This window comes from Trachymyrmex cornetzi, unplaced genomic scaffold (assembly GCF_001594075.2).
Source record: "Trachymyrmex cornetzi isolate Tcor2-1 unplaced genomic scaffold, Tcor1.1 scaffold57, whole genome shotgun sequence".
Taxonomy (NCBI): Eukaryota; Metazoa; Arthropoda; class Insecta; order Hymenoptera; family Formicidae; genus Trachymyrmex; species Trachymyrmex cornetzi.
In genome coordinates, this window is record NW_017299882.1 from 1,490,618 (window position 1) to 1,503,782 (window position 13,165).

At 27.6% G+C, this 13,165-nt stretch overlaps 1 protein-coding gene across 1 annotated transcript in view; it reads left to right on the forward strand.

Moving 5' to 3' along the window:
• Nucleotides 1-549: 549 nt before the first annotated feature.
• The window catches only part of LOC108766034 (uncharacterized), a 54,769-nt gene continuing 42,153 nt past the window's right edge, over nt 550-13,165 (forward strand). Inside the window, 10 exon segments of the mRNA XM_018515051.1 lie at nt 550-1,016; nt 1,406-1,858; nt 2,208-2,388; nt 2,986-3,136; nt 3,333-3,414; nt 3,772-4,145; nt 4,394-4,671; nt 5,433-5,623; nt 6,372-6,674; nt 7,361-7,430. Coding sequence (XP_018370553.1) covers nt 550-1,016; nt 1,406-1,858; nt 2,208-2,388; nt 2,986-3,136; nt 3,333-3,414; nt 3,772-4,145; nt 4,394-4,671; nt 5,433-5,623; nt 6,372-6,674; nt 7,361-7,430 — 2,550 coding nt within the window.

Genomic DNA, 13,165 nt, shown 5'->3' on the forward strand with positions numbered 1-13,165 from the left:
TTTACTGAACTACCGCAGTAGGTAATATGACGAGTTAAATTGATTAGCAATTTAATAATTCGTTACTCTTACGTATATAAAATCACACAGAATTAAACAAGAGCACTTGAGGTGACTAGACCATAAATAATTCTTTCCCATATTGACATTATGTGTTTACATTTTTTATTTTTGATGACAAATATTCTATGAAGTCAAATATAAAAAAATTATTTAGATGTTTAAAATTATCTTTTAGATTAAATATATTTCTTTTTCAAAAGATAATTCTATGGAAATAAGAACAATAAGATTAATTAATTACGAGTGCATTAAAATATTATACCTTCACAATATCAAATGTAAAAAAATATTCATAATTTTCCCAAAGTAGATATTATACACATAATTCTATTAATAAAAGTTGCAAAAGTTTTTTTTTTATTTTTTTAAATATTGTATAAAAATTAACAATAAATTACAATAACTTTAAACTTTATTATACAATATTATATTTATTTCACATTTAACGAAAAATTGTAGATTATAAGTAAAGAAAGAATCGAGATCATGAGATTCCTAAAATTGTTATTAAATATTGGCGTAATATTGATCACAAGACCGGTTTCTTGCATCGATAATAATTTACAAATTATTGATCGTTTACCCAACAACACGATACCTAGTCATTATAACATCAATCTGAAACTGTATCTCGAAGAAGGCAACTTTACTTTTCACGGTGAATCCAATGTCAATATCGAGATTCTTTATAGATCGTCAAAAATAAGCTTACATTCGAGAAATTTAGAAATAAATGAAACAGCGACAACATTGATTAATGATAAAGATACGCTTTATAAACCGATGAAACATATTCATAATAATGTAACGAATATTTTGACATTGAATTTCAACAATGTATTATTACCCGGTCTTTACATCTTAAACATGAAATTTTCTGGTAATCTATTACCTGTATCTCAACGAGGAGGTTTTATGAAATTTCCATACACAATTGGTAAAGGAAACGACACGTAAGTAAATATTAAAATATATAAAATATATTATTTGCAAAAAGTTTTTTGTTACTATCTTCATTTGTTTTTATCATTGTTACAACACTTCAGAAGCTCTTCAGAGAAAATATAATTATATATATATATATATAATTATTGTATATATGTGCATATACAATACGCATATATGTATATAAAATTCATACATATTGTAATATTTAAAAGGGCAACTTCAATTTCAAACAAAACGACATATAGTTATGCGGCATTTCGATTTTTACGTTCAACAAAATTTGTATAATAAAGATAGATAACAATAAACAATAATTAAGTTAATTAAATTCTTATGTTAGTCGACATAAGTAACAAATTTTCTATCATTTAAAAGTAATATACTTATCCAACAGTAAATGGTTAGCTGCAACGTATTTTGAGCCGTATTACGCCAGACGAACATTTCCATGTTGGGACGAGCCAGCATTAAAAGCCACCTTCAACATTTCTGTAAAGCATCATCAAAAGTATGGCGTATTGTCGAATATGCCAATACGAGAGCAATTTTTAGAACAAGATGGCATGATGCAGACACACTTTGACATCACTCCTATAATGTCTACTTATATCGTAGCGATTGTAATGTCCGATTTTGTCCGCGTTCCCAATGCAAACGAGACGATCAATATGTGGTGCAAGTCGTCTTTGACGTCGAAAGTAAAATTCGCACACAGTATTACTGAAAAGGCCGTAGAGTTCTTAATTGAATATACCAATAGTTCTCAGAAAGTACCGAAAATGGACCACTTCTTGTTACCGAATTTTACAATTAGTGGCATGGAAAATTGGGGACTCATCATTTATCAGTAATATTTCTAATTAAAAAAATTAATTAAGCTATTATAACGCGCTAATCAACGTTACGTTCAGCATTCAAAGCTTAGAAATTTAAAACATATGCTTACCTCATAAATATTCAAAAATACAAGTTGTCATGCTTAGATTGTTATAAATAGTTAACGTATTTAATACATTACATTTCCTCCTTTTTTTCACTCCCATAAATATTTTACATTATGTATATGAAAAGAAAACAACCAAACTGAGTTATTCGCAAATGAACATTATGAATAATATAATTACTCGGAAAACATTCGAACTGCATATTCAGAAATATTTTACATAATTATATCATGTAACGTTGTGTCTTTTTAGTGAATTAAAAATTATCTACGATGACAGCGATCCAATATATCGGAAAACAGAAATAGCGTTGATAGTATCACACGAACTTGCACATCAATGGTTTGGCAATTTGGTGACTCCATCTTGGTGGTCTTATCTGTGGTTAAGCGAGGGACTTGCTGCGTTCTTCGAAATGTACATAACAAACAAGGTTACTCAATTATTATTAATCTTAAATTGTTATTATAAAGAAAAGGTGTTGAAGTACTTCTTAAAGTAATGCTAATTAAATGCAATTAAATACTATATTTTCAAGAGGAACTGAATAAAAAATAGGACATGCTTTAATTTAGAATTATAAAAAAATGTGCGTTTTTTAAAATAATTATATAAACATTTAAATAAAAATTCTTATTGGAAATTAAAAATCGTTCGTTTTTTTTCTATTTATCTATTGAAGATTTACTATTTTAACTTTTTTTTATCAAAAATCGTAAGAACGCTAATATTTTCATTAAAATTCAAAAATATTTTATTTTCTGCACTAATAAAATTTAACATTTTGAATTTTCATATCTTAATTTTGTGTTTTCATATTAAGTAATCTCCAAAAAACTTTTAAAAATAATTAAATTAGGTATGCTCTTCTTGAAAAAGATTCGATCTGAAAGTGTTTATACAATTCGGTGTAATGAAATGTAGAATAGTATTTTTGTGGAAATGGTAAATAAACTAGTTTTGTATTTCTAATGCGAGTTTCTCTTCGAATTTTTAATATTTAGTCACAGCGAAACATTTCTTATTTCAGATTTTCCAAGATTCGCGGTTGATAGATTTTCTTCTAATTCGGACAATACAGCAATGTTTTCTTCGAGATATAGGTTCAATGAATTCTGTCACATTGAAACTTGACGATACTTTCGAAAAGGAGCTGTTTTCTGTAGAAGTTTATAAAAAAGGTAGATTATGTAAATAAAATTAAATTATTATTCACAAATTCTTTAATGCATAGTTATACAAAATAAAAGATAAAACAGAAAGCTAATAGCAAATTCTTCTTTAGTGTACTATTTACATATAACAGATATTAATTTCATATGTACTTTGAATGTATTAATTATTATTAATTGACATTTTTTATGTTTATTATCATAGCGCCAGTTTTATTGCGCATGTTACATAATACAATTACTGATGAGGTATTTAGAAAAGGTCTCATTACGTATTTAACCACGCAGTAAGTGTATAATGTAGTCTGAAATTATTATACATCACAATATTAAGTATATGGATGTAATAAGTACTTGTATATATATTGAAAAATATAATATGACAGAAATTTGAATTTAAATGCTCAATATCTCATTACTATTCAATTATAAATTATACGTTTCTTACTTCTTATTTAGTTATAATTCAATTTAAGTTATAGTTTTTTAAGTTTTATTTGAAGTTTTTTTTACATGTATATATATATATATATATGTATGTATATTCAATTGCACATTAATATCCGTACAGATTCTTTAATAGTCAATGTATATTCTTCGATATATGACTGCAACGACTGACAATTGTCATTTTTCAAATTTAGTCAATTTAGTTCGGCCAGTCCAGATGATTTGTGGAGCGCCATGCAAAGTGCTCTAGATGAATCTGATGTCCCACACAAAGATTATAGAATAAAAGAAGTGATGGATACTTGGATGAACCAAGGACGTTATCCTTTTGTAGACGTGGCAAGAAATTACGAAACTGGCGAAGTGACAATATCACAAACACCTGTCCGACTATTTAATGAGATTACTAAAACTATAACTAAATGGTGGATTCCTATAACTTTCGCTACGCAATCCAATCCGGATTTTTCCAATACTGTACCTCGTTATTGGTTACGACCAGATCAACATAATATAAGCTTTACAATTAATCCAAATGATTGGATTATTGTCAATTTACAACAAACTGGTAAGTATGAATCAACTTACGCTTCGTTTATTTATTTTATTTGTCTATCATTACAAAAGTTTTACATCATTCAATGCATTTATGTATCTTTTTATTTATAAAAAAGTTTAAGTTTAATGGAAATTTGATTGAATTTTCTAAATTTCGCCAAACATTAATTAATGCAAAATAATTTTTAATATGTAAAAATATATCTTCATAAATTCAATTAAAAGGATTTAATAATGTATGTAATAAAAATTTAACAGGATATTATCGTGTTAGTTACGATAGCAAGAATTATCAAAAAATTTCACATTATTTAAATAGTAAAGAATATAAAAATATACATGTTCTTAATCGTGCTCAAATCATGATTGATTTGCTTGCTATGGTGTTTGCTGATCGAATAAACGGGAATTTATTCGTTGATCTGATAAGTTATCTCTCTAAAGAAAGAGAATATGCGCCATGGCTACCATTATTTCAAATGATAGAAAGTATTTCGCCAAACATTCTTTTACTACAAGAGTTCTATCATATTAAGGTAGATTTTTCAATCCAAGTTATATAAAGTTGCAATGCGGATATCTTAATTTATCACAAATTGGTTATATTCTCAAATAAAATTTGCGAATTTTTTTAAAAGTATACACATATAAAAATATTGTTATTTGCATGTAATATATTATATATTATAATTAAAACTACGATTTTTTTTTGTACTTGACATTTTCATATTATAGCGAAGGTTCATAGTATTAAAAAAAAATATAAATATATATTAAAGAACAACAATTATACAAAGAATTCTATATACAATTATAAAGGAAACAACCAGGCCAGTCCAATTTGGAAAAAAAAGTTTCAGACAAAAGTTATATGATTTTGAGAGGGACATAAGATGGTATCATAGATATGACCTTGGGTAACGTTGTCAAGATCAGAGCAAGGTCACTTTGAATTTTTTAAAAAGGACTCCTTATTTTCCATTGTATATTCTCGTAACTTACCTCGAAAGCTTTTCAAAACACTATAATAAAATATTTTTTATTTTATTGAAACTTTCGTCTGAAACTTTTTAATCCCACGTCTCCTTCTCGAGATATTTTAGTGTGGCAATTAAAACGGAACATCTTGTATATATATATATATATTTTTTTTTTACGCTATGAGGTCGTATACATACATCAATTATTGAATTTATTTTATAAAACGAAATTATATATGTATATTTTTATATGTAGTTTATGTATTTCCATAAAGAACCAATATAAAATAAATACATTAATTTACAATTTCTATTAGGTACGTTTAGTGCAACTCCTTGAGAGACTTCTTCACTATGTAGGATACATAGACAATCCTAATGATGATGCTGTCACAAAACTGACAAGGCTAAGCGTCTTAAAATGGGCATGTACTCTTGGTCACGAGGAATGCAAGAAAATTACCGCACTTAAATTAAGTGAACATCTCGTGCATCCTGAAACTCACAAGTAAATTTCTTATACTCACGATTGTCTCGTAAATTGTATTTCTGTGTGTGTGTGTGTGTGTGTGTGTGTGTGTGTGTGTGTGTACGCGTGTGCGTATGTATATGGATATATTAGTTGCTTTCCATTTACATACAAGTGAAATTGAGCCCGAAGTAAGCTAAGTATTTCGTACTCAGATTAATGACGTTATTACTTGGTTTATACTTTAGTAAAACTTACACATGACAACACAGGATTATAACCTCATTTTTAAAGTGAGTTTACATGACTCCAACAGCACAAAACTTGCAGCGATATTACTGCAACAATGCTGCAACGTGTAATATTGCTACAACTTTTGTGCTGTTAGGAGTCTCACTAAAACACACGGTCTCGATCTTGTGTGCAAATTGTAGGTAAAAACTCAGTTGAATCTCACTTATCAGAATGCAAAAGGAATGTGCATTCAACTGAATTATGACGTCATAAGTGAGAATTATTTGAGAATCGGTGTAAATGAAAAGCAACTATTTAACTATTAAAAAGTAACTGATTCTCTTGTGAATCCCCATTCTTATTCTAATAATGTAACGATGTAATAAATATGCCGTTGCTTATAAGATTGGAAGAACAGGAATTCCATTTTACAAAATAAGGTTGCTTAATAATACGTATACGTAAAAATACAAAATTTAAAATTAGTAAAATAGATAGTCGTTATACGTATTAAATGTATGTATCAGTTTTTGATTATAGATATATATTTTAGAATTCTATATGAGGATCAATCTATGTACTACTGTACTGGTATGATGGCAGCCAATATGACTACTTGGAATAAAATGTTGGAATTATATCTAAAAAATAAAAAATTCGAAAAACATATATTAGAATATTTGAATTGTGCTGAAGATCCTGATATCATTATCAATTATTTAAATATTATATCATTGGACACTTCATTATTTCACAATGAGCATTCTCTTGTTTTCAATGATGTTCTTAAGAAGCATGCGCGCAATGACAAAATCCGTGACTACGTATTAAAAAATTTTGGGATTATAAAACCTAGGTATTAATATTTCTCTTCGTAAATGTATACTATAGTAGGGGAAGATCACCGATACCGACATATCACTTTGTTTTTAGATAATATTTCTTAAACAAAAGGTAAAAATACAACTTCAAAAACATAAATACAAAGTAAAAAGTATCTTCTATCAGATAGTATAAGCAATTTTTATAATACTGTTCGCAATTTTGCAATAATTAAGTTTTTCGTAAGTTATGCAAAAATGAGCGTCTGACAAAATGAGCTCCAAAACTGACATAATAGGCAATAATGCCAACATTTCTATTCTATAAATAAAGATGTATCCTATTCTGTAAAGAAAACTAATTTATGAAACTACAAACATTTAAAATGACATAATATTATCAATAATACAGTCACTACTATTTTAATTACGCAATTTGCAAAAGAACACCGTGAGAATTTTCTTCTTAGATTCACAGGATTTGTTTTTAGCTGATTTGGTATAGAAATAAGCCAAAAATATATGAATTATGAGTTTGTACTTCTTTAATTAGCTGAACAGATTATGATTTTATTAGTATTAATAAAGTGCATTAGTTTCTGAGAAATAAGGGGGTGTTACTTTAAGAGACCTATGTCAGTATCGACGACTTTCCTTTATTATTTTCTTTATATAATTATAAAAATTTATTAATTCTATACATTATTTTGTCTTTATATAGATTATTTACTATAACTGCAGCGATAGAACTTATTCTTGAGAATGTTTATTCTAACGAACAAATTGACAAGGTAATTTTACTATTCACATACTAATTATTGACCTTTCCATAGCGTTTTAAAACCCGTACAACACAGAATATTTTATAAAATATTGCTGTAGTATTGCAATATTATTGCAATATTGTTGAAATATTGCAAATTATTGTTGTTGCAATATTATTGAAATTTTCTGTGTTGCGATTTAAATGAAAAACTATTCCTCAGGCGGAATTATGAATTAATTCAACTTTATGTAATTTAATAATATTAATTTTTTATAAATTAATATTCATATTAATAATTACTTTATGTGTTTGCATATTTAGACTGTATTTTTGTACTTTTAAGGAGAATCATATTATAAAAATATAGTATAAAATAGGCACGTGCTTTAAAATAATATGAACTGAACTTGTTTAATTCACGAATTAATACAATATTAAACCGATGATCTAATCCACAAAAACCTAAAAAAAATTTCAAGAAAATCATTCTATCGTGGTTTAGTAAACCATTCGATTCTCTTGAGGAGGGCTTTCTTAAATAAAAGAAATTTTTTTTACGGCATATATGTACACATAATATACATATACGCATAAAAAATAATGCCTATTTTCGCATCTAAGAAATTAAATGTATTATTTGTATACATCATATATGTATATTCATCTTAACATTATATTAAATTGAAAATTACATATTGTATCGAATTGCGCTATATGAAAACGAATTATTATTTATTCAATATCTCGAACTAATCTGTTCCAGGTACAAACATTCTCAGAAACTAATTTTAATCAAGATCCAGACACTTTGTATGAAATTCGAATATTGACAGAAAAGCGTAAGGAACAACTTAGTAATATCGTACAGTATGTTAGGAAGTGGTTTTTTTATACAGAAAAGAATACTTCATTAAGCGATCATTGATCTGATTAATCAAAAAGATGAACTGTAATGCAAAACAAATATTTACCCCTATATGAATTTTGTAATAATATTATTTTTATCTATTACTACCATCTTGTAAACATTTTTTAAATTATTTTAATTTGATTTTCTAAAACTTTTCAATATTTTTATAGTATATCTAGGGAAACTATTTAATAACAATTTCTAAACAGTTAATACCATTATTATTATTATTATTACTATCTTTATAGATGTTTGATTTAGAATAGAAAACTTGAAATAATAATGTGTGTCATAATGTATTAAAAAATCAGCTAAATAATAAAGGTATTTTCATTTAAACAATAGTTATTATTATATACAATAAAAACATTTCTATAGATAATTTTATAGTATTCATAACTTTAATTTTTTTGCTTACATTTGCACATTTCCCATTTTAAACAAATTAACTTCTCAGAAGAAGAAAATGAAGTTTATTTACAAGAATATTTCCGTAAAGCATTGATCGGCAACAGCTGCAACTTTCGGGAGAAAGTTATATATCAAACATATGCACAAATACCAGTCGGTGTGAAGTTGGCACCCCATTTTGAAAAAAATCGATATTTTATACACAGTTCCGTTTGCACCCACAACAGTTTTACAGTTCCTGCTAAGTTTTAACAATAGTTCCGCTGATTTAGCTAAAAAAAAAAAAAATTTTATAAATGGGGTGCCAACTTGACACCCCAAGTATCGCAAAAATTAATTTTTATCACGAAATTCTAAAGTTCTCGAAGAGTTCTACAGTTCCTGATAGGTTTCAGCGACAGTTCCGGCCTCTAAGTATTTTTAAACAATTTTTTAAAGTGAGAGCCAGCACCCCACCGCAAGAGTAAAGTACCGCGTAACGGTCAGTTCTCGCTTTTTGCTATTTTACTACAGTTCTACAATAGTTCTAACGCTTTCTGTAGGTTTTGCACAGAGTTCTGGTCTCTACGTATTTTTAAATAATTTTTTAATGTCAGAGCCAATACCCCACTACAAGAGTAAAGTACCACGTAACAGCCAGTTCCCGCCGACTTTTTGCTATTTTCCTACAGTTCTACGATAGTTCTAACGTTTTCTGTAGGTTTTGCACAGAGTTTTGGTCTCTAAGTATTTTTAAAGAATTTTTTAATGTCAGAGTCAGCACCGCACCACAACAGTAAAATACCATGTAATGGAACGCCTAAACAATATTTCAGTTCTAACGCTTTCAATATGTCTCGCATAAAGTTCTCGCCCTTACGTATCATTAAATAACTTTTTAATCTGACTGTAGGTAGCATATTTTTTATAAGTATGCGATGCCGATAGTCCCTATCGTTTTATGGCAGTCCTTGATAGTTTACGCATACCAGTGACTGTTTTAAAAATAGGAACATTGATAAAAACCTCTAGAAAGCGTTGAAATTATTGCAAAACAATAGGAAAATAGCAAAAAGTCGGCGAGAACTGATCGTTACGCGGTACTTTACTCTTGCGGTGGGGTGCTGGCTCTCACTTTAAAAAATTGTTTAAAAATACTTACAGGCCGGAACTGTCGCTGAAACCTATCAGGAACTGTAGAATTCTTCGAGAACTTTAGAATTTCGTAATAAAAATTAATTTTTGTGATACTTGGGGTGCCAATGAACTATAGCATGTAATCTTGTTATGTTATTTTTATTTTTATCAAATATTTATTATTATTGTTGAATTTCTTTATGTAGAGCTTCTCATTTTCAATTTTTCGTAACGTTTTTTTGTCGAGGACTTTATTCATACCGGTATTCAGAATCGGTTCTTATTTTAAGATCGTCTTAAATAATTTCTTAAGCTGCTAAGTAATGCAGCCTTCTGATTTATTCATGACATCTTAAAACTGTAGAGATGGTCCTAAATACAAGATCCGATCATAATTTATTAATACCGCCTTATAAGTTTCAACATGCGTTGTTGAAAACAAAAATACACAGTTCAAAATTTGGTAAAGGTAGTCTTTATATTGACACGTACGACGTATTTACAATAGCGTCAGAGACATTGTAGTCATTATTTGGGAATCTTTCGAGGTGATAAGACGACAATCGCGCAGTTATGCTGAAGTATTTGCGATATTCAAAAATCGACAGTTGTAATTAATTAATTACAATTAATGCGAGTCAATTCTATTTTTATCTGCACGAAGGTGTAACATACAAAGTAAGTCGTTAAAAAATAATAATTTAATTAATGTCTATCCATCATTAAAGTTATGAAAAATATGTGAAATATAACTCCAATCATTTCATAAAATAGAATACGACTAAGTTTAATTTCATTTCTTCGAGAACTTATTTTTCATACATTAAGAATTTTTATATACAAGGTGGTCTACTTAAATCGACCATATAAAATATCTTGCTTATTTTTGATGATATAAAAAAATGTTTTAAATATATGAAAGTGGAAGTGTTTTGAGGGAGACGTATTTTGGTCATGTTGTTTTATTTTTAGATGGAGGTCAAGAAGATATGAAGGTTACCTTCAGTTTTTTAAATGGATTTATATGATTTTTTTTTTACACAATATGATTGCTCTAATTATTCTGCACATAAAAGTATTAAGGTAATGATAATAAAAAACAAATAGTTTACGAGATATTTTATACTTTATTCTGTCACATGTTGGCATAAAATATTAAATATCTCGTAAACTATTAACTTTTCGAGATAATCGTACCATAATACTTTCATGAACAGAGCAATAAGATGAATTAGTTGGTGGAAAGAAAACATAATTGCTTATTTAGAAAATTATCCATTTTACATACATATTTTTTTAAAGCAACTAAATATGTGTTTTCTTTACACCAACTGCTTTATCTCATTATTCTGTTCATAAAAGTGTTAACGAACGATTATCAAAAAGTTAATAGTTTATGAGTTATTTAACATTTTATGTCAATATGTGCCAGAATAAAGTGTAAAATATCTCATCAACTATTGGTTTTTTAATATTACTTTAATATCATATACCTTAATATTTACTTTTACATGTAGAATAATTAGAGGTATCATATTGTGTAAAAAAAATCATACAACTCGATTTAAAAAAGTGTACGTAATCTACATATCTTTTTGGCGCCTCTACCTAGAAAAAAAAACAATATGATCAAAATACGTTCCCCACGAGATACTTCTACTTTTGAGAGAGAGAGAAAGATTAAAATATTATTTTATATCATCAAAAATAAGCGAGATATTTCAAATGATCGATTATTTCTATCCTGTATATCACACACGCACGCACGCACGCACACGCACACGCGCACACACACACACACACACACACACACACACACACACACATATTTGAGGAATACTCCACAAAAATGATAAAAGGAAAATATTCAGATAAATATCACGTGTAAAAATAACAAATTAATAAAAGTTTTAAACTATTTTTTATTGTGGACAATTCCATTAATAATTTGTTTACGAAATAAATTAATTAATTATTTATTTTTACTTTTGAATTGATTTGGAAACTGAGAAATAACAATTATAATTCTAAGATTCAATCTTATAATTCCCGAGAGCAAAACCTTCCTTTTTAATAATTGCTCTAACCAATGGTTAAACAATTCAAATATTATATAACAACAATGTGTTCATGTTATTTAACTTTGATAGCAAATATTCTTTACGGACAAATGTAAATAATGCTACTTAAATATCTAAAATTATCTTTTAAATGGAATAAATTAATTTATTTGAAAAATCTTATAAAAAAAAAGAACAAGATAAATTAATTATAAGTACATCAAAATATACTCAACAGATATTAAATACGTATGATTCTTACAATAAAAAAGTGCAAAATTTATGTTTTCCAATTCTTTTCATTTTTATGTAAAAATTTATGTTAAACCACAATAACTTTGTATTTTTTTATTTTTTTTTTAATGAACGATCGCAGGTACGTAAAAAGAGGGATTCGATATGGAATTTCTAAAGTTGTTATTAAATATTGGCCTAATATTGACCATCGGAACGATTCTTTGCAACGGTCAAATTAGAGAAATTATTAAACGATTACCGAATAACACGATACCAGTCCACTATAACATCAGTCTGACACCGTATCTTGCCGAAGGCAATTTTACTTTTTACGGTGAATCCAGTGTCAATATCGAAATTCGTTATGTATCATCAAAAATAAGCTTACATTCAAGAGAATTAAAAATAAATGAAACGGCGACAACATTGATTAATGACAACAGTACGGTTTATAAACCGATGAAACATATTTACAATGTAACAACCAACATTTTAACACTGGATTTTAATGACGTATTATCGCCCGGTCTGTACATCCTGAATATGAAATTTTCCGGTAATTTATCAAATCCTTCTCAAAAACAGGGTTTTATGAAATTTTCGTACACAACTTATAAAGAAAACACGTAAGTAAATATTGAAACATGAAAACATAATGACTGCGTTTAGCAAGAAAACTAATCAGTTTATGGTTCTTATCTTTAGTTCTTCACAAAATCTAATGTAGGAACCAATCTTATTAAAGAATCACTAAGCGCTAACTGATTAATTTTCTCTGCTGAACGCAACCATAGACAATTTTTGTTACTATTTTCTTTTGCTTCTATCATTTGTTTCTACCTACACTTAAAAAGTTTTTTTGATGAAATATAATTATAATATACATATATGTATATATCCATTAAAATATAATGCACGTTTTAATACTTTGAACGGTAACTTCAATTTCAAATAAATTAAAACGGCACAGATATGCATCCAGGAAAAAATGTTTCATATATAATTATGGATATATTTTACAATTAT